Source organism: Perissodus microlepis, chromosome 8 (genome assembly GCF_051167445.1).
Source record: "Perissodus microlepis isolate ML-2025 ecotype Zambia chromosome 8, ASM5116744v1, whole genome shotgun sequence".
Classification (NCBI taxonomy): Eukaryota; Metazoa; Chordata; class Actinopteri; order Cichliformes; family Cichlidae; genus Perissodus; species Perissodus microlepis.
The window spans coordinates 10,708,706-10,731,093 of NC_140468.1; the positions used below are offsets into that span (position 1 = coordinate 10,708,706).

General features: G+C 39.9%; 1 protein-coding gene across 4 annotated transcripts; it reads left to right on the top strand.

Moving 5' to 3' along the window:
• The first annotated feature begins 17 nt into the window (after positions 1-17).
• On the top strand, positions 18-21,507 carry c8h10orf90 (chromosome 8 C10orf90 homolog). 4 transcript variants are annotated; one of them, XM_084937452.1, is made up of 11 exons: positions 125-2,413; positions 2,532-3,299; positions 5,880-5,943; positions 8,177-8,268; positions 10,075-11,314; positions 14,331-14,483; positions 14,810-14,934; positions 15,304-15,475; positions 16,369-16,432; positions 17,481-17,568; positions 19,401-21,505. In XM_084937452.1, the coding sequence occupies exons 2-11, from the start codon at positions 2,718-2,720 to the stop codon at positions 19,437-19,439; spliced, it is 2,619 nt and encodes an 872-aa protein (XP_084793578.1). In that variant the 5' UTR covers positions 125-2,413; positions 2,532-2,717; the 3' UTR covers positions 19,440-21,505. The 4 variants fall into 4 exon arrangements, 3 of the variants coding, with proteins under 3 accessions (XP_084793580.1, XP_084793578.1, XP_084793579.1); XR_014801082.1 differs by lacking the exon at positions 15,304-15,475 and having other exon boundaries at positions 18-2,413; positions 19,401-19,419; XM_084937453.1 differs by lacking the exon at positions 16,369-16,432.
• Positions 21,508-22,388: the final 881 nt, after the last annotated feature.

The following is a 22,388-nucleotide window of genomic DNA, read 5'->3' on the forward strand; positions in this document are numbered from 1 at the left end:
GGCGCTGGTCGTGCTGTGACGGACGCTGCTACATGACTACTGAGCTGCATGAATGATTAGATGATTGCAGGTTAATCTGCAAGGGCGTAGAGGTATTATTATATCATAAAGGAGTTATAATTCAAGGTTGTTGTTAATTTATTTTTTGTTATTTTGTTTCAATATCCACATTACGTGGCTACAACGTTTATGTTAATATCAAAAATTTGCTAATTGTATAATGCAACATTATAAAAAGCTATCTAAAGACTACTATATGCAAATGTTATAAGAAAATCAAATTTACCAACAGGGGATTGAATTAATAAATGCGATGATAACTACAGAAGACTAAACGTAATAATAATATCACTAATAGTGATAGTAACATCCATTTGTGTCAGGTTTAAATAAGAACTTCATGTGTTTTAGAGGGTCACTGAAAATAATAGAATAAACGCACAAATTAAACATGCTTCAGTCCTAACGTTTAATAGTTGACTGTAGCATTGGGAGACTTTTTTTTTTTTAATTTTGACCTTAGAGTGCATGGTGTTGAGGTAAAACACGTTCACAAATACACACACTATACTCATCTGATTGACTCGACCCCAGGTTTAAAATACTCGTTCATTTCCTTCCTTGTTTGCGCTTAATGCTAAAGGCGACCGTGATATTTCTGAGCAGCAATGCGCCGAATTAAGCAATAGAAGTGGCCTCTTAACCTCCTAAGACCCGAACTCTTCCACTGCATGCATTTTTAATTTCTCTTTGATATTTGGTCACATTGGGGCCCGATGAATGTAAAAACAAAGATTTATTTATTTTTTTACCTTATTTTTGTTTTTAATAAAAATAAGAGCCACATATGAGGATATTCATTTAAAATTGTGATAGAACAGTAGCAGTATAATGTCCTCATAAGTGGATATCAGGCCCTTGTAGAGCAAAATTCAGTATTTTGGTCTAAATAACCCAAAACGTGATGTCCACATATGTGGACGCCAGGTCCTAGGAGGTTAAAGCTGAGGGTGCTAAACAGATAATACAGAAGTGATGCGTCTGCTAAACACGCTCGAATCTGCTCAGCTTTATTTATCTTTTCTGCACAACTGATGCATCCTACTCTTAGATGCACAAGTCTCTGAACTTATGATGACCCCCCGTTCACCATCCCACAAACACTTTTCTCCATCCCCTTTGCTTTCTCCCTCCTCTTCAGGTTGTCATATTAAAGTCGTGCCAGCAGAGGGGGCTGCTGCTTTCAGACTTCTTCGCCTATGAAAGAAGTTACCTTTCGTCTATCTGGTCAAATTCTGTCTTTTACTCAGTTGAGTTTTTCCATTTGTTTTCGTGTTATCTCCCAGGCTGAGCAGAGAAAATTATGCAAATTGCTTCAAATCATTGCATTTTCATTCTACATGCGGCTTCTCAGCTTAAAAACGTTCCCTTAAAGCAGGCCATTGCAAATGATAGACATGACATCTCTGTCTTATCTTTGTCTTTTTTTATATACATTTGGAAAATGTAATTCCACCCAGTGATACTGAGTTGTTTTGAAAGCCATGTAGGGACTGGTAATCCACCGAGAACAGTGAAATTCATTAAATATCAAAGCGGGTGCCAGTTTTCTTTTCTTTTTCTTTTTTTGTTGTTGGAAGAAGTTGCATCTTTGCAGATCTGCGTTTAAAGATTAAAGATGCCCCTGAATAAAATCTGAAGCAAAATCCTTCTCCCAGCAAGTTTTCCCACCTTGTAAATATCCTTCTCTCATGCATTGCGTGACATCATGTGGGTCACAGTTACTTACCCAAGAAACACTGGGCCATTTTAAGACAGTCTTGCTAAAGTCACATGGCTTGGATAGAAGCTTGAGGATAGCAATGCCTCATCATCAGCCACCAACCACGAGATCACAGGGAAGAGACGAAACAGGGGGAACTGAACAAAGAGGATTTGCCAAAGCAGTAAGTGAGTCGTGGATTAACATGGATAATCTGCTCATTAGTGATGCTTTATCATTTGAAAGGACTCTTGAATGTCAGGAAGTTTGCCTTTTAAAATATTGAATACTGTATTTGGCTTGCCGTAACCTAAAATCAGATGGTTTAATCCCTACAAGATGAATGTTAACTATGTTCTTTGTTTAAATGGAGCTCTTGTTACGTCAGGCATCACATCAACAAGTGTTTGTTTTTCGGCCCGCCTCTCCCTCTGTCTCTTCCCATCTTCCTCTGTGTATTGGATGTTGAGCCCTTGTGCTCAGTAACTCTTTTGTCCTCCAAACATTCCCTTATACTGCTACTTGCTGCTTGGCTGGAGACAGTACCCGCTAGCACCTACTTTATATCAACAAAGGCAGTGTTTACTTCCTAAACACTAAAGAGTGAGAAGAACTGGATTCAAGTGAAAAAGGACTGTACGTCATTAACTGGTGAGTAACACCACCATCATGGAATGAAATTGATAATAACTGTTGTGAGTCTTATAACTTAAAATAATATATCTGAAACTCTAATTCTGAACATTGTTCTCATATGTTCTCAAAACAGGAACTGCGACAAAGATGACCTTGATCATTACTGTAACTGCTGATTCCTTGCAGTGCATTTCTAGGATGACTCTTGTCAAGAAGTCGGCTTGAGCCGGGAGTTTCTCATTAATACCTCCACAGTAAACGGCTTTTGTTGAGGAGTTGAAACTTGAGAGCTGTGAGTGGTAACCTAAGCTCCAGAGGGATGACTCTCCGTAGGCCAGCTGCCCACCTAAGGAGGACTCCAGGTTGGAGGAGATCAGGAGATGAGTCCTACTGGGAGAGCTTGATGTCAGAAGGGCCCACTGTTTCTCATCCACCACGTGCACCGCGGCCCCAGAGCGCCATTGAAGGTGGCCAGCTGGACAGCTGGCTAGAGCACCTGCAGGCTATGCAGAGCAAACTTAAAGCCCCAGCTCATAATCAGGCTCGAGGGTTCAATGACCGAACAACATCCATGCCTGTTCTGAACAAAGAGCCAACTGGACGTGCTTGGAGACACACGGGTTTTCCCTCTTTCAGCAGGGTCTCATCTTCATGTGAGAGTTCAAGCCTATGTGACAGCTCGCTGGGCAGCCAGGAGTCCCTCCAGACTGGGTTTTTTTCACCTCCGGAGCGCAGAGGAAGTTGGGAGAGAGCCCATATCATGCAGGCTCCAGAAAAGGAACAAGCCGAACTTAGTTATCTTTCTCCAGTCAAAATTGGATGGCTGCCAATCCAAAGAAGAGTGATGATGGTTGCAGACACTTGCAACCAAAACCAATTTTTGGACCACGCTCCCGGCCATGTAAGACACATAACACCTGGTACAAATAAAAAAAAAAACGTTTGGCAATAGAATATTTTATGAAATTCTTTTATCTGCAGTTAAATTAGTGAGGGCTGAAGAATGTAGAGAAATTCAGCAGTTGCACTCTGCACCTTTCTGGAAAACCAGTTAGAGTAACACAATTTTAAAACAAGCACTGGCAAAGATTTAGCTTGGATTTGGCTTTGGCAACATTTTGAATTGTGGGATTTTTGCATGTTAGTATTGTGTATGCTCATGGAGTCTGAAGCTAAGTGTTTTGCAATGAAAGTGACGCTGCTTTGTGGCAGGCACTGTAGAGTAAAACACACAGAGTGCCACAGAGAGCCATTTGTAGTCAAGTCTCTGTTACCCAGGAAGAAGGCAGCGCTCTGGCATCCTTTGAAAACAGCTTACTCTGCAGGAACTCAGTGCATTCTCAAAAGGTTTACGACTCATTTGGAGCTATGTGCTCTGTGCCCAAAGAGAGAAGCAAGTCAATGTACAGAAATAATTCAATAGGAGCATCAGTGATCTGATAATATGGCTTTGAATTGATAAGTTGCTGTGCTGTAGAGATCTGACTGAACTGATGCATTAAGCAGATTCCTAGTGACTCCTGACTGATAAAAATGAGGCTGTTTATATTTTCAGTTGTTTCCACTCTAAAAAAAAAACCCCTCTGAATGATTGTGGTTAAAACTTAAAACTTTAAGGGAGATGTGCTTTATTTAGGAAAATAGATACTCTCATGGCTGTTGGTTGACTAACTTTGGTGCCAGTTGGACTGAAAACAAGAGGAATCAGCTAACCTGATATTGTCGGACAGACATAGACTAGCTATACCTTTTCCCTTTTCAGTCTTTCTGAGAAAACCTGTTAGCTTGAAGTTGGCTGCTGTGATAGCATCATATTTACCATGTAGGTCTTAGTATACAAAAATAGACATAGCCTCTTTGACTGAAAACATAAGCAACTTTGGAAGTGCTTTAAACATGGATCCTTTCTAATGGCCACTGGAAGCAAATCTTTTGCTAATGAGAATAAATCTGGGAAGTTTATGGGGAAAACAGACCGCTTCCCCCTTTGATCATCTTCCCAGTAAACATATTCCCGTTGTGCTTATGGTGTCATTTATTAGTTTGAAATCTTACTAAATATAACATGATGCACATTTTGTACATTTTGGCCACCATTAGCATCCAGAAGGACAATAAAGGTGGGTGTGCTTTAGAGCAGGTCTTCCTTGTTAGTGACACCTCACTTAAATTGTTAGTTAATATTAATCTCTGGCTTTCTTTTCATCTTCCTCCCACTGCCCCCCAACCAGGGATTTTCTTTCTACTATTGTAGGGTCTTTGCCTTACAATATAAAGTACCTTGAGGGGACTGCTGTTGTGATATAAATCAAACTGAACTGAACTACCCTATCAAAGTGCAGACAGATTAAAATCCACCTCACATAACATCTCTTTTGGAAAAGCTAAGATGCTAAGAGCCAAAACACTTCAAAAATGGGGCTTTGCCTTTTCCCACTCTTTTAAATGTATCAAACACTGACTGAAAAAAAATCTGTACTCCTAGACCAGTGGTTCTCAAAGTGTGTGGTGCGGCCCACTGGTGGGGCACAGAGTTCTTAAAGGTGGGGGCGCAAGTTACCTGGCAGAAAGGTCATGTGGAACTAATGTTTAGCATCGGAATCCCTTTTATGGCGGAACAGAGAAATTTTCGGCAGTTACGTTACTAATATGCGCATCCGCTGAAAAGCTGCAGCTGCGTGTGTAAGTCGCCAGCCGCAATAAAGAAGTGTACTAAAAAGTGCGAGCATGTGGTCAGGTCTGTCATGCATGCATGTCATTTACAGTGGTGCCGATACCCAGGACTGGGTCACTTGAGACCCGACCAATGTTCGCACTTTTCAGTACACTTCTTTATTGTAGCTTTTCAGGTACATCCTAAACACATCAACAACAACAACAACAACAACAACAGGACCTAGTTCATTCTGTTTTAAGCCGGCGAGGCGTGATTGGGGATGCCGCTCAGGTGCGTCCGCTCCCCCGCAGCCGCACCACAGACCACGCCCCGCCACAGCTCTGCAGTCAAAAACAGGCTGGCTGCAGCCACTAAGAGTGAATAGTATTAAACTCTCACTAAATTATATATTTTTCATCTCAAGTTCACACTTTTCTGGATTACTTTTTTTATAAGACTAAAACTGAACTTCATTTTTCCATGTTGGCAATGTTCACATTCTGTTTAACTTGTTCCATTTTTGCAGAAGTGGTGCAAACTAATGAAGCAGTCTAGTGACAAAAGTTACAAATAGTTGTTTGAAATGAAAGTTGTTGGTTTAAAACAAAAAATACTGAAGGATTCATTGGGATTGAGTTTATTATCTAAATAAAGTTGCAGCTCGGCTTTTCTGTCATTGTTTTGTTTAGATGGGGCTGAAAATATTTCTTCGTGCCATGTGGGGAATGATGTAAAAAGTTTGAGAACCACTGTCCTAGACAGTTATTACTAATGTAATAATAGTTTTTTTTTGTAATTTCTCTGTCACACTCTTTCTTTTTCCAGCTGAAACTGAAACAACCCATCACTCCAACATTTCAGAAGAATCAAGCAACACCTAAGGCACAGAGTACGTATGCTATTTGCCACTTGTATAACAGCTGGGCTTTCAGCTGAGTGTAGTAAAACAAAATTCAGTTATGCAAATCTATACATTATGCAAGTGTTATAACTGAAAACCATACATAAAATAAAAGATTAAAAAAATGTAAAGAGTAGGCTATTTGTCTGTCACCAAGAAACGTAATTAATGGCATAATAAATATGGTCATAGGGTAACTATAGGGGCTGGGTTAGCTAGGAGGAGAACAAGAGCTTATTTCAGGGCTGACTTGCCACACAGTTTACTTGCCTGTAATCAGCTCCTTGCAGCAGTGTTGCCCCTGTCCTTTTCCAAATGTTCCACACCGACTGGCTGGATGATCACTTTAAACGACATCTTCTAAAACAAAGTCAATTTCAAGAACAACTGATCGTGACTGTTGTGCCACGGTGTTCTGGCAGTATTGCAGGCAAAGGAAATGGGCGCTATTAGGCCTGAAAAGCTGATGAAAAAGAGGTAGGGGCTGGCATGGAAACGAAAGGGCAGAAAGATAAGACTGAGAGATGCTGACTGACTGGAAAAGTGGCCGTGTTAATCTTTGAGCATGACATCTAGCTCCATCTGGATTTGATCTGAGGTTTGATCTTTCAGCCTTGTTCTTGTTTATACATAGATTATCCTGACAGGGCTCAGGCTCAGAAATCAAAGTAATCCATTCATGACTTTGATAGACAGCATATTTTCAAAGATAAGTAAACCTCATTAATATCTTATAAAGGCCTAATTAAACTGTGCTGATTAAGGTGGCATGACATTTTGTATTTATTATTATTAACCATTTTCAAATAGTCTTTGATATAGGTTAGATCGCCTTTTCACAATCCAGCTGTTATTTACCGTTTAGTTATAATTTCTGTGCAACACATACTTTTTCTAGAAAAACTGCATTTAACACACAGCTTTTCCCAAGGTTTTCTGAAAACAATAATAATTACCTCTCAATTAAATAGTCCATAAATATAGTTCAGTTGAACAAAATAATAAATAGTCAGGTGCACACAATGGCCGAACTCAACATCAATCACCACCAGTGAGTTGAAACAGGAAACAACTATCTCTATGAAGGTCTGCATCCAAATTTGTTTTATTGCTAGTCACTTTTGCTCAGCCGCCAGTGGATTTAAGTACACAATTTCACACCTGAAACCAAATGAATTTTAAATCGCAGTTATTCCAATAAGAATCAACTCAGTTGCGCTGGAACTAGAAAATGTATTTCTCGTTATTTTCTCTCTCTCTCTTTCTGGTTGTTGCTGACAACAGAACAAGCAGAAGTAGTTTTAATCAGAGCTGAGGTCTCATTGCAGACATTTAGTGCCCTCTGCCTCCATAAAAGTCACATTTAACAAACTTGAAATGGTCTGGTGTTAATGAGCAAATGATAATAAAAATTGGATTGTGTGCTTCAAGGGCCTTCATGTTTGGACAGGGTGGTTAATTTTCACCCTGCTCACACTTACTTTTTAGATAAAACTCATGAGGATGATGAATAAATTGGGAGGGCGGGAACTCCAGATGGGTATTTGCCATATGGCCTTGCTTCTTTATTTTCCTCTGGGATATTAAGGTCAGCTGTTGATTCAGGGAAATGGCAATTTGAGCTCAGCTAGTAGAGGTAATGAGAGAAGCTTTTCAGGGTGGTGGGGCGGGGGCTTTCTACAGACAGAAAAAAGCTATGTAATGATTAAAGCAGGTGAAAGGAGGCGTTAGAAGGGCCAAAGTCCTTTAGGAAGTCTGGGAAGACATTTGTCTTTAGGTCTAATCTTGTTTGCAAAGCTCTGCAATTTTCACCTGTGCTCTCATTTTCTCCCTCGAACTGAAAAAAAAAGAAGAAACCCAATACAGATTACACGCACAAGGGTTATCCCAAAGTGAGAGCACGTTACCATGGTAACAGCAGCAGGTGGAAACGCAGCCAGTCAGGGTGGCAGTCAGGGCTGAGAGGCAGACCAGTCAAGTTGCTGTGTCTCCTGGGTAAGGAGACAAGTGACTCTGGGGTGGTGCTAAATTCACTTTGCTGTGCCACTGTCAATTATTGACAGTGTCAACATTGCTCTACAGTCACAGGAATGCATGACTTGCATGTTTGTGTGTGGCAAAGACAGAGAAAGAGAGAGAGAGAGTGCGGGCGAGTTAGGACGTGAGAGTATGTGTTGCAGAGACTGTGACAGTGGATCATTTGTTTTGCCTTGATACACAGATGCAGAGGTGGAGAGAAGTCACGCCACTGCCACTGCTCTGGGTGTGAAGACGTGGCAGACACCTGATCAAGGCGCTCCTGTTATTAAACAGGTAACTGATAACAGGTTTTGGAATATAAAGTACCACATAGGTTAGGAGACAGTTTTACAAAGGAAGGATATGATGATGATTGTTATTACTGGGCCCATTTATGGCTGGAGATGCAAGGTATTTCTTTTTATATAATGAAGTTTTGTTGTTATCATGCTCACTTTTGCTCTTTTGCTTAAACCAGAATCTCCCATTTCTAACCAGGCTTGGCTATATACAAACAGCAATGTATATGTGTATAGATAGATAGATAGATAGATAGATAGATAGATAGATAGATAGATAGATAGATAGATAGATAGATAGATAGATAGATAGATAGATAGATAGATAGATAGATAGTTGGGTTTTTTTTTACCTTTATTTAACCAGGAAGTATCTCTCGCAAGATCTCTTGCAAGACTGTACTAGGCCTGACATATAAGAGAAATAACATTTTTACATAAATAACATCTTTTTCTAATGGCAGGAGAAACTAGATTATAGAATTAATCCCTTAAAGGATTTCTAAAGATAATTTATTGAACTAGAGCTTAAAAACAGACAAATAAATGGAACAGTGGAAGGAGAGAGAAAGAGAGAGAGAGAAATGGTTGCAGTCTACAAATAGTATCTGACTTGATCAAGACAAAGTTAAGAATGAATGTCATGAAGTGATCTCTTTGTTCTATGGATCTATAAAGTTGTGCTAGATGATTTTTCTTTCTGGCAAATTGTTTTGTTTTTCCTTAAAATTCAGCTGTAGAGTGCAATCGCTATAGTCACTTCAAATCAGGTAGAAACTCCCCAACATTGTAGATAATAATCCTGTGACACAACAAACCCCTATGAGAAACCACTTGCCAACAGTGAGGAGAAATAAAAACTTCCTTTCAGCAGAAATTTCTGGCTGCTGAAACCACAAGTTATTGCTAAACCAGACTCTGGGAAGGTGTCATCTGCTGTGACTAGTTAGAGTGAGGGGGAAGCAAAGAGAGAAAATGAAATCCAAAGATACAACAAACAATATAGGTAGAAACAGTCAGCAGGTTGTTTAGGCCCATAACAACAAATCAGGAGCATGAAGCTGTGGATTCAGTTAAACCTGCAGAAAATACAGGAAGGGAAAGAACACAGAGGACAAAAGCACATACTACAGAAGAGAGGAGGCACAGTAATGTCATAAGGAAACCAAGGTTAACACAGTTTAACGGGTAGTCTTTACAAACACAGCACAAAATCATGGTCAAAGCAGTGGTGTGGACTTCCTTAAAAGAAAACTGAAATGGCTAAACTCCTTTATGGTTTATGCACCTTTGATAAACGAGGGAGATATGTCTTATCATTTAAAAGAGGGACATATCAGTGTTTCTCCATGCTCCATAAACACCATCAGAATGCTCCAGCCTAAGGACCAGAATCTTTGCTTTTCGCCTGTTGAGGATAGAGTCTCATTGTTATTCTGTGAGGGATAAGTCACGCTATGTGCTGGCTTTGCCTGCTGCTGCTTCCATTGCCATTGGGGCATTTAGTGTGTCAAGCATGGGGAGAGTCATCTGACTAAAGAACAAACAGCAAAGCCCTGAAGAAAGACAAGACAGTTGACCTGTTGTTGAAATGTAATATTAGAAAGATGCCATGTTGTCAATATTTTATGCCAAGTTATGTTTCATTTTCTCCATATGCCACTTAAAAGCAGCAGCACAGACTGAATGTAGGCAAATCATTAACCATAAGACATCATCAACAACAGTAGGGTAGGACTGGGTTTTCATATATAATTAAAAAATGTTATCACATAAAATCTCATTTGTCCACACGCTGTAGGTGCCAGAAAAGCCTAGCTTTCCTGCTAATGAAGGGGACAGACCTGTCGGCTGGCAAGCTCTGAGGAGGGGCTGGAATACCAACAGGGTGTCAGCTTTCCCTGGAGGCAGTAAGACCAATGAGCTCCCCACAGGGACCAACTCAGACCCTAATAGGAAATCCCTTTTGATGAAAACAGCCAGCACAGAGGCCCTCAGGCATCCTTTGCTGAATCGCACAACTTCTGCAACAGGCCCACTATGTGGGACAAGCAATAGTCCGCAACCTTCAGACATACAGACAAACTCCGCTGTGGGAATCTTCATCCCTCAAAACAAACCTGGCTTCTCCTCCATCACCATCTCCTCCAGAAAAGTGAGCAGAACAGCTAGTCTACCTGGCTCTGATACCAGCAACCACTCTTCCCAGTCACGTGAGTCTCCTTCTCCACACAACAGCTTGGACCACCAGCCCATGGACCCAAACTCCAGGCATTTAACAGTGCAACGGAAAGCCACTATAGTCAAAGTAACAGAGAAAAGGGTGATTTCAAGTCCTGTATCAAACACAAACACAGCACGGACACCACCGGGAAGCAATGGTCTGGACACAGTGGTCCACAGAAGGAAGGCCACCATCATCAAAGTGACAGAACACAGAGAAAGCTACAGTCCAGGCAGACTGAGGGCCAAACACCCAGAGTATAGACACAGCTATAGCGAGGGAACATATATGGGCAACAACACATGGAGTCAGGAAAATCATTCACAAAATAATGAACAACCTTCTTATCGTCATCTGAGTTTTATCCCAAACTCTGCAGCACCAAATACATATACTTCAGATCCAGAGAAAAATGGCTCGCGGCACAGATCCACACTGAATCTTTTCCTAAACAACCCTCCTGGTGTAGCAGCACCCACATCCTCAGAGTTTTCTCCAAAGCCTGTTGGACAGCGATCGGGGAGGCTGCACAGACCACTGAGCTGGTATGGCAATGTGATTGGACACACTGAGACAAGCAAGGAGAATTTGACACAACCATCTGCCAGGAAATGGAGCGTTGGACTTCCCAAAGAGACTGATATCAACCCTTTGAACTCGGACAATAGTTTCATCAGTCCTGGAAAAGCAGTGAAAAGACCAGGTCAGCTTGTGGCAGAGACACTCAAGTCAAAGGCCAGTGAAAAAGAAAGATTGCCTCTACCAAGAAGCACTTTGCAGGCAGAGTCCTCCAGTCTGACTCTCATCAAGGCCCCGGGTAGGTTTCTCTGTCCCACTTTGGGAGCCTTCTTGTCAGCACACATACTCCCTCAGTCTCTGATCTCCATTTTCAAAGGATGGCAATGTCTAAATATGCACTTCCTTTGTGCCATTTGTGTGTTCTAGCTTGAAGTTATTACACACCCGCCTAGGTTTGATACAGTCTTTCACTTTTGATGTTTTATAGGCATTATTAGATTGCAATGATATTACTTCTTGATCTGCTGACACGAGCCCAATTGTCACTCACGGAAGATGTCTTCGCCTGTGTCGAGCAACATCAGCTAGACGCAAAGGTGCCCATCAGCACCTAGATATGCATTCTCATTTTCACCTTTTTTTCATTTTCCCACGCAGGCCTTTGCATGCATAATCTATTCCTGCCCCCTTTTCACTGGCAGCACAGGGAAGGAAGGGAAATCACAAGCTGCTAAACATGGTGAAAATAAGGTATTAGAATGTGTTAGAATCTGGTTTGGCGTTAAAGCCCTGCAATGCAGCAGTTCTATTTGTATGTGTTTCTTTGCGCTAATCAGGTTGTGGGGACACAAATCTGTTCACACAGTAATATTGTGGGGACTCGGGCCATCTGGATGCCCAAAATAAGTCTTAAAAGTTTTCTGCTTACTTTAAAATAGATCTAACATGCATTTTCTCACCTTCTGTCATATTTACAGTTCTGTGCAATAGTCTTACGCCATCACCGTTTCTTTATATGCTCAGAAAATAGGAAATAGGTGCAGTGACTTTTTGACAACATACATGGAAAAAAGTATGTAAGGCAAAAACAGAGTCTGTAAAATTGTAACAAGCCTGAAAGTCAATATGTGGTATGACTACTTTTATTCTTCAGCACAGCCTGAACTCTCTCAGACAAGCTTTCTCGTCATTTCTTTAAGTGGTCTTCTGGAAGAGTTTTCTGCAAGGCTTCTTGAAGGGCATTCAAAGATCTTCTTTGGATATTGGCCGCATTTTGTTCTGTTACCTGTCAAGATTAGAGATGGGAATCCATAAGAATTTAGGGATTCTGATTCCATTATTGATATCACTTATCAATGTGATTCCTTATTAATTCTCTTATCGATTCTGATTGGGATCTCACTGGCTCCAAGTAACCACCATTGCTAAGCAGCAATATATAAATTACATTCATGCAAATTAATTGCATGCTGTGGGTCCAATGTTTGTGCATGTTTGTTGAAGTTTTTCCCCTCTTTGTTGTGATCAGTGTCAGGAGTCCTTACTCAAAAAAGCAATTACACATACTTAAAAGTAATGCAGTACGTTACTTAATTACTACCAGGTTTATGTTACTCTGTAAAATTTAAACAAACTGTCTCAAAATCAATATTTCATGATATAAATTTGAGGCAATAACCCCCACAAACCAACACAAATCCCCAATTAGGACACTCAACTTTAATATCTTTCTCTCAGTAGAATACAAAGCTGGCCGCACAAAACAATGACAAAAATCAGCACAAAAAAGAGATCAACACATTGATTCTGCTTTAGAAACACGAGCAGGTAAAAGGCGGCTGCAGTCTGACTGCTCATCCGTTTGTTACTTGTTGAAGTTCAGGGTCTGGCTGCTGGAGTCTATATTCATTCAGCTTTCACTTTGGGATCTTGGCTAGGTTAGCGTTAGCTATCTGCGCAGTTGCTTGCAGAGAACCAAAGTTGTGTTAGCCGCATAATGCGTTTTTTTCTGTCCTGGGTGCAGTTTTCCACTTTACCATTTATCACTGACGGCATATATGATGACTCTTCAGCGAACAGCAGTTCCTGTGTGAGGTCTTTGGTGATTCTTTTTCCTATTTCTAAGAGCATGACTTGCAGATACTACTAGAAATTGGGGTTTTTTTAGCCTAGCATTCCTTTTTGTTTTGGTTTCCTCAAATTCTTTTTAAGGACACACTGCACAACATTCGGAAATAGACAAAGTTTTGGGGTAGCAGCTCTTCAGGAATATCTTGTTGTTGCAAAAAATAATATTTTATGCCAGTCAAACTGTGTTATCGTTGTCATTTTTCATAGCTTCAGCAAACAAAGGAGAAATACTGTATTTTTGACAGGCTGCCTGCCAGTGACAAATTGCCTAAAGATCCTATTCAAAATTAATTCTTTCCTAAGTTGTCTGTTATGTGTAGACACAACACTGGTTTATCCATTGAGTTATGTGTATTTTATAATCCTTGAATGATTAATAGATCAATTTTAAGTGGCTTAACAAACAAAAAAAAGCAAAAAACCCCACAAGGACTGGACTGAAAGTGAGTGAAGAGCAGTCAATGTCAAAAGAAAAACATCTGAAAGAACTATTGTGCAAGGCCACTTTAAAAAGATTACAAGAAAACTCTGGCTTCTCAGAAGAAAAAGATAAAGAAATGATTGGTGGCTCAGTACTTTTACACAGTGCTGTATGCACACAGAGAGATGGATACTACTACTAAATAAATATTGCCACTAAAGTTTTGAATAATGAAGCTAAAGTTGTTACAAGTAATCTATACGAGCCAAAAGCTTTGTCCTCATACTGCTTCTAATTCCTTTCTGCCTGTAGCATTATATTAGATCCAAAAAATATTCTTGGTAAAAAAGCAAATAAGTGTATTTTCCAAAAATCTCAAAATTTCAAGTTAAGTCTTCACAGTGTGCAGTTGTTAAAAGACTCAGCTGAAGCTATCTTTTGGAAAATCTGAATATCCAGGTGAATAAGTAAGAAGATCAGGGAGTCTTCTGCTGAGCAACTGTGTTTCTTGATTCATGATGTCTTTTCTCTGTGTGAAATTATTAATTATTCTTTAATCACATTCATTAAGAGCATCATCAATTAATTACAAGGCCCTAGGCAACATCATTTAAATTCAACGTTTGTTACAGTCAACCACCAAATGAGGCAGGATATTATACAGTGCAGAAATCTGCACCGAAGCAGGAATGATAGCTCCGAAACAGCCACTGTCAATGTTTTACTCACTCTTCAGTTACATCAAAGCCCTTTTGGATTTCAGATCCCCACTCCCAACAGTCTCCAGAGGAAGTGACTGCCCTCAATGCGGCTGCGATCATAGCAAATATCAAACTCCAAAGACAACTTAGTAAGAAGAAAAAACCAAGTGGCGATTCTGAAACGGATTCCACTGCATCACCCCAGGGAAATTCTGGTATTATTACTTCTCTCTTCCTCTAATTATATATATATATACTCATAATGTCTCACTGTATAAAGCATTTATCTTCATTACAATGAAGTAAAACTATTGGTGGTTCAACATTTTCCCCCCACACCTATACATCCTTAATTTAATCAATACTAATATGGTAAAATTCCTTGACTTTTACATACTATGCCAATCTGGTTCACTCCAGTAATTAATATGTCATGGAGACCCAGGGGGCTGCTGAGGAACTGTGCATTGCAGTCAGGCATGTGAAGCTAAACCATGTGTACATGAAAACACAAAGTAGTTGATTTCCTCTGTCTTGATAGTGACAGATGAGGGAGAACGTGCAAAGCAGCATCCTAATCACAGCCGACGCCTCAACCGGCCTCATGCTGAATTTGTTCCACTGAGTCTAGATGCTGAACAGTCATCTGAAGCTGTTTCTCTTCAGGTGAGTTTATTTTCTGTGCTAATAAAACAATTTTGGAAAAATTGATTTCATTTTCTAAATAAAAAGTCCAGAGCCACAGTGTAACCAGCCAGAGTAACTTCCCTCTCCTAAGAGTTTTTGTTTTAGATTTACAGAACTCACAAGGCAAAACTAGCCAGTGTTTTCTTATAAAGGTTCCAAAAACAATATAAAGAAACCACTGTAATACAATTCAATATCAACAAAAAAGAATGACATATTTATACTGGCTTTAGGGTTTTTTTTCCACGACATGCCTCACCGTGTATGCTCAGGTGCACGGGGAGTTTGAAACAAGGGTTGTGCTTAAATGTTTTCTCAAGAAGAGCAATGTATTTGTGGTTTTGGCAGGACGCGTTGCAGAGGTCTAGACCAGACTTCATTAGTCGTTCCCAAGGTAGAGTGCGAGAGCTGGAGCGAAAGGCACAGGAGAGAAGGAAACTGTCAAATTCAGTAGGCCCACAGTTGGAGAAGGCACCCAGGCAGAGGAGAGCTCTCAGCACTGGGTCTACCTCTCTGAACGGTAATGCGCTAGCAGCCAGCCTCACCTCTTGTCTCCAGTGTGCTGTCCAGTGTTTCTGTGCAGCTGCAGTGGCTTTTTGCCACACAACTAATCATACACGGATACAGATTTAGACAAAAAAGGGGGGCAAAGGGGTGTTTGTCAGTCAGTGTTGTTTTTCTGAATTCGTGAAAATATTTCTTTTCTAATTTAAGTTAATGATAATATCTCCAAATATTTCCAAATCCACTACAATCAACAACAACCAGCAAATATTACATTAAAATTTTGCAGTAGCTTCTTCAGGAATTATTTAATTGAAATTATGAAATGAAAAACCTGGATAAGTACGTTTAATAACATAGATAAAATGTTAAAGTAGCTTAATGCATCTTATGGATTACATAACAGACTGATATCCTAAAGTAAATCACCCTGATACACTTTATTATATTTTCTTTTATTTTGAATGTAGTTAAAGATTTTGGAAACAGAAAGTGGCACACCAGGTGAAACTGTGACTAAATATAATAAAAGCAACCTGAAGTAATGTGTTAAATAAATGGTTTTAAAGACTTAACAGAGATTTTATGGCTCTCTCTGCCCTCTACAGGCTACAACAGAAAGGTGCACCAATGTCAAAATATCAGCTGAGAAATCAAAATGATCAGTGATGTAATTACAAATGCCCTGCAGAATGTGACAGGTGCAAAGGTGATGGTGCAAAGTGCCTTGAGAAACAAAAAGAGAAGGTTTCATGCTTTTTTTAAAAAAGATAATCTTATATGTTCAAATTCAATGTGACATTTTTTATGTTCAAACAAAAAGGAAGTGTTTTGTCTATTCCAACTTGTGTAAAAGAAAGACTAACTGCAATGCTTTGCCCTTGTGTGTGTGTGTGTGTGTGTTTCTAGGTAACCTTTTCACACACAGAGACAGAGCATTTTCTAGGAAAGACATGCAGCCCAGATCCAAGCTGTGAGCGCCATCTATGTTTTTACTTTGGCTCACTATCAGATGCTTTTACTTTTTAGGCTTGTATCACTCCTGCATGTCTAGGCAGAGCTCTCCTCAGTGACATCTCCCTACAAATATGCTGTTCTTATCTTCTCTGTCGAAACTTTTGTGCATTTTTTCCTTAGGCTTTGTCTTATTTTCCTGGCAAACTCACAAAAAATTAACAAGCTGACATAGTTGTATACATATAGTACTGAGCAGATGTTTTTGCACCACCCCTTTTTCATTTATATATGTATATATATTTCTGCTGAGCCACTTAACAGTGACCTATGAATCATTGAAGCTTCGAAGAGGCACTTCAAGGTATACCTTCGAGGAATAAACCAGTGTCGACACATAAGAGCCAACTTAGCCAACCAATTTTGAATTGTGTCTTGAAGCACTTTGTTACTAAAAGCCTGTGGAGGCTCTGGCTTGCAGGCAGTGCTTTTAGGTTGGGAATCTTGTCAAATTATGTCATCCCACTAAATTTTGATCCAAAAAAACAATACTATCTGTAAAGCGTCTCATTAGAAACAGCTTCATTTTCAGGATGACAATGATCTTAAACACACTGCCAATGCAGTAAAAGCCTACCTGGACAGGTTGGCAGTCTGTGGCAGGGTCAAAACAGAGCAACAGACAACCATTCACACCTTTGACCAATTTAGAATCACAATTAATCTTACCCCACTAACTGTATATTTGGACTGTGGGAAGCCAGAATACCCGCATATAAGTGTGACCCCCCACAGGGACACATTTAAACTCCACGCAGAAAAGTTCTGGACAGAGGTTGGATTCAAACAGAGTGCTAACCACTATGCTATTGTGCTGCCAATGTGGCACATGTTTGTGTAAATCTTCAATAAAATTTCAGATTTTGCTACCAAATAATGATAAAATAAGGGGTGACTCAAGACTTTTGCACAGTAATATAGTTCCTAATAAATGTTTTAGGTTTTTTTTGTTTTTTTTTGAGAACCGCAGATTCCAGATCTAAAACACCATTTTTATTTTTGTACAGGACACCTGCAGATCTCAAGAGACAAAAAGAAGAAGAAAGGAGGGAGGTCAGTTTGAACAACAGATATCGAGCTGAGCTTTACAAAAAGGTAAATCCTCTACCTATTTTTCACAAAACAATCACAAATAGATTGTTGATAGATTGATAGATTTATCAATTGTGACCTAATGGCTGTCAAAAAAAATGTTTAAAAATCAAAGTGACTTGATTTCTGTTCAGGAACGCAAGACAATAAATGTAATTTGACATCTTATCCAAAAAATAACAACGTGCTTTACTTTTTTCTGCTTTTTTGTAAAACAGTACATTTTAAAGTTTGTGGATAACAACAATAGGTAAATAAAAGATGATCAGTTAAAGAGACAACTCCACCTAACATGAGTTCAAACCATCTAATTCTAGTTGTCATCTCATTAAATATCAGCACCAGACGTTGTTACAAACACATATTTAGGTAGAACTTACGTCATCAAATCATTGAACATGGAGAATAAAGCAAATAACTCCTGTCTGGTAGGAGAACATTAATAGCATGTATGACCCACAGGCAATTGAGCAAGTAATAACACACCTTTCCCTTACAGCTCAATTAAACCTTGGAAAGACTGAAACATTTTTGCAGTAATGGCAAACACTTAAGGGTTTCTATGTTAATAATGCAGCCTTGTCTCTCTTCAGAACGATGCCGCTGTTGAAAATAATGCAGTAAAGTGGGCACGTAATCCATTATAATTAGCTGAAAAAAATGGATTTGAGTGGGTCGCACGAGGCTGAGTTTAAAGGATTTCTTTGATGCAAATATCAGGGGGCATATCACATGGACAGCCTTTATTCTATTCTCTTGTGAGGCCCTAATATCAAATTATAACAGGTAAAAAGACCCACAGTTACTGATAAGGTTTATCATTTGCTTTTGGAGGTCTGGACAATGTTTTGGTTTGTTTTGAAGTAGAAAATTACACTTTAGTTATTGCATGATCCACCAAATATTCAGTGTTACAATAAAAATCTAGCTATAGGGAGAAAAATCGACTTTTAAATGGTTTACCTAATTTATTGATTTCATTTTTATACAGTTATTAGAGCACTAGTTGTTTGTTAATCTGATGAAAAACAACAAAGAAGCTTCAAGCATGTAGCAATGTAAAAAATTCTTTACATAATTAAATGTCTGCTCTGATTGTTTACAGCGAGACCTACAATAGACTGACTTTTTACGCCATTGCATGATTACTTAAACTTTCCTTTACACTTATTTTCCACTAGAGGGCGATGCTGCCTAACTTTTCTATTTTCTTGCATGCCTGCAAAAGGTTCCGTGAGAAAACCCGATCTTAAAAAACACACTTCAGAGGCATATTTGTCATGTTTAGCGATTGCTAGCGAGCATTCCTTTTTTGCCATTTTATAGTCAATAATTCTGACCTTCTATAGAAGTGAGTTTGATTTAGAGGAACTGTAGTCTCTCTTTCTCACCCTGCACCCCACACCCTGCCTCTCATTATGAAGAGAGACTGTGAACAGTCTCATTGTGCTGAGTGTATGAGCCCGTGTTCCTCGTGAAACAAAAGGCCCTTTAGTGGCAGAGAAATCCACAGCGCAGTGCCACCATTCAGCCGAGCCTGCAGACAGAGTGGGTGCCCACACACAGCTGCTCCTCCCACACTGCTGCTGTGGCAGATAATGCAGGGAAGAAGGGCTATGATGCCAGAAGATCCAGCGGGTCTTGAAAAAGGAGCTGGAAAGCTTAACAGTTTGGGTGAGAGGGTGCCATGTACCAGGAATCGGTCCTGTTTCTGCACATGACCTCTGAAGATTAAGGAGCATGCTAGGAGACTTTTGTCTGGACCGGATTGGTTGTCTGTATATAGCCTTTATTTTGTGATATGTGTCAGCCACTTGTGTGTTTTCTTGTTACAGAAACTGCTGGATCAACTTCTTCAAAGGAGCAACAACTAAACAACTGACCACATGGATGAAGATGTAGAGAAAGGCATAAAAGACTGAGACAGTGAACTTTGCCCTTTGTCAGTTTAGTTTATTATTTTTCTAGAACCTGTCTTCTTATGTGGATTAGAAACATATATTCTCATACAAAGTAAAAAAAGACATTTAACCTTAATGCAAATTTATTGCACTTCCTGATCAAGCAATATGTAGTAAGCAAAATCAGCATATCTCACTATGTGACCTTATCACAGATAAATCCAATTACATATTTGTTCATTCTTTTGCTCTTCTATCCAAATCTGGGAAGGATGTCTTTCTGTGCTTGCTTAAAACACCTTAAACTGCTTGAAAAGCGAGCAGTGAACACACTCGGACAGGGTCCTTATGGATTCCAGAAACATCTTCAAATCAGCAGTGCCTGCTGTTTAAATGACCTTTCTATGCTCTGTCACGTGGTTGTCCTAGCCACCCTTGTGGTATGCAATTTCAAATAAAGGTTGTTGAAGGTCGAAAGTATGAAATCATGTCTGGACAGTCTGTTGTGGTTTTAATCAAACATCAGCCTCGCCGATATGGTTTCGATTAACTTCTGTTTATGCAGTTTGTTGTCTTGTTTGCACTTGATTGCAAGCTGCCTTTGTTTTGAGACTACTCCATGTAATTGGATGCAGAACAAGCGTCTCACTGTAGCCGTGGCGTCTTCTGACAGTCTCTTTCACATGATACCATGTGATGTGAAGCAGCGATGTAAGACAAAATCATCCATTATGCTTCACAGTCCAATCCGGGACAGTCTTTAACCGTCGTCTTCATTTAACATCCAATGCTGAAAGAAACGTGAAGTGGGCTCTGCCACCATTCGATGCCAGATGGAGGAATGTGACCTCTTTACAGTGGAAGCCCCCCCTGTTAATGGACAGTTCAACTGAATGGAGCCTTTGTCTCTGTCATTGTGTCATGATGGACCAAGCCTCGCTGTTGCAGATTCAAATTTGTGTGTTTTGATCCAGAATGAATATGCAGTGAGCGAGGGGTGTTGCACAACAACGTGATGATTCTGGGTAAAGCAATGTGTCAATATTTATTTTTAGAACAACAGACAACAGAGCAGAAGATCTTCTCATTACTCTCAACTGTCATTTTTCCTCATTTGTCTTTAGGTTTGTGCTCCTCCGTAGTCCAGTCGTTTCATCCGTTGTAATTTTCATTGGTGTGTAGAGAAAACAGATGGTTGCTACTATTTTTATAAACCTATTTTCATGTCTGTGCAATTGCATGTGTGGGTGTATTTGGACAGTGGGAGTGCATTAATAACACCATTCATGGTGCACAATGATAATAATTTGAGACTAGAAGGACACTTGTGTACCATGGATGTTCTTTAAAGAAGATAATTGATCGCATGCATGAGGCCTTAGTCAAAGATTACCTTATTTTACCCTTGCAACTGAGTGTGTGCATATAAAAATAGCCGTTATGAAATTATTCACACATCAACTGACTCTTATTTGATTCTACATTTATGCGTTTTATATCTGAACAACTTTTGTGTTTCAACTTTTGTAAATGTGCTTTGGGAAGTGAAATTCTTTTCCATTTTGTTTCTCCCAAAATCGTTTCCCCATTGTTGCATAGGTAAGATGGAAGGACGTTCATTAATCATCTGTTCTAGCACACCAACAGAGAGCCCTGCTCTGTGTATCGCCTTCCTTGCAAGCACCCCTTGGTTCTTAAAAAGCAAACAGAGTGCTCCTCAGTAATCATTTATTTCCATGTTTCATCTTGGAGGCAGAGTTTTGAGAGGTTTCTGTGTGAGGGTGTATGCTTTCACACTGTGTTAAGATAACAAGTGGATACGGCGCAGTGACTTTACCTTAAGCCTTAATGCTGGAAGCATGCTGGAGCCCTACCTGAAATGCTAAACAACCAGATGCGGCGCACTGCAGAGTGCACATCGCGAAAAGCATAATTGAGCAGAGCGCTTTGGGTCTATCAGATGGCTTTCTGGCATTTTAAAATGTAAATGTGATGAAGTAAAACCACTTTTTTGTGGCATGCGCATGAGTGAGTCTGTTTTTTTTTTCTGGCTGAGTAACAACAAGTAATTGATTTACGTTATAACACCTTCCCAGGGAGGCTATAGTCAAATGTGGCCTTAGTGTGTGCTGGTCTGTTAAGCTCCCTGGGTGAAGTTGATCAAGGAATACCAGGAAAGAGGAATGAAATAACCTGGTTTACCTTCAGAATAAAAGGGTGTCTACGTCTACAGCAACGAACGGTGGGCAAGAGAGGTGAAGAAGAGAATGCAGGCAGGTAGGAGTGGGTGGGGACCAGTGTCAGGGGCGATTTGCGACAGAAAGATAATCGTCCCAATAGGTTGGGAGTGACCAGAACTGACAAGACTAAAAATGAGTATTGGGACACCTCAAGTTGAACGGTTTGGAGACAAAGTTAGAAGCATGGCTGAGATGGTTTGGACATGTGCGGGGGATGGATTGTGGATAAACTGGGCAAAGGATGTTGAATATGGAGCTGTCAGGTAGGAGGAAAACAGGAAGAGTACAGAGAAGATGCAGAGGGTTGGGGTGACACAAGAGGATGCTAGGGTGAGATGGGGGCCGATGATTCACTGCCAACCCCTTAAAGAGAGCAGACGAATTAAGAACTTCAAAATAAAACCTTATAATATATCTCAGCCTGTGCGCTTCCCAGACTTATGCTTTAACAAATGCATACAAAATTGGTTAAATTGGATTCATGCAGGTTTTGCTGTAGCTTTTGGAACACACTGTGTTCAAAAGGATGACTTTAAAATGAAACAAGGGAACTCTTTAAACTTGAGGATATAAATCCAGTAAATTTTTTCCATCGAAGGAATCGATTTTGCCCTAAATTATTTATTCTCCATGGAACTGTTGCCTTCTTGTTGAAAGATGGGACCGGAAATTGCTTCTTTTT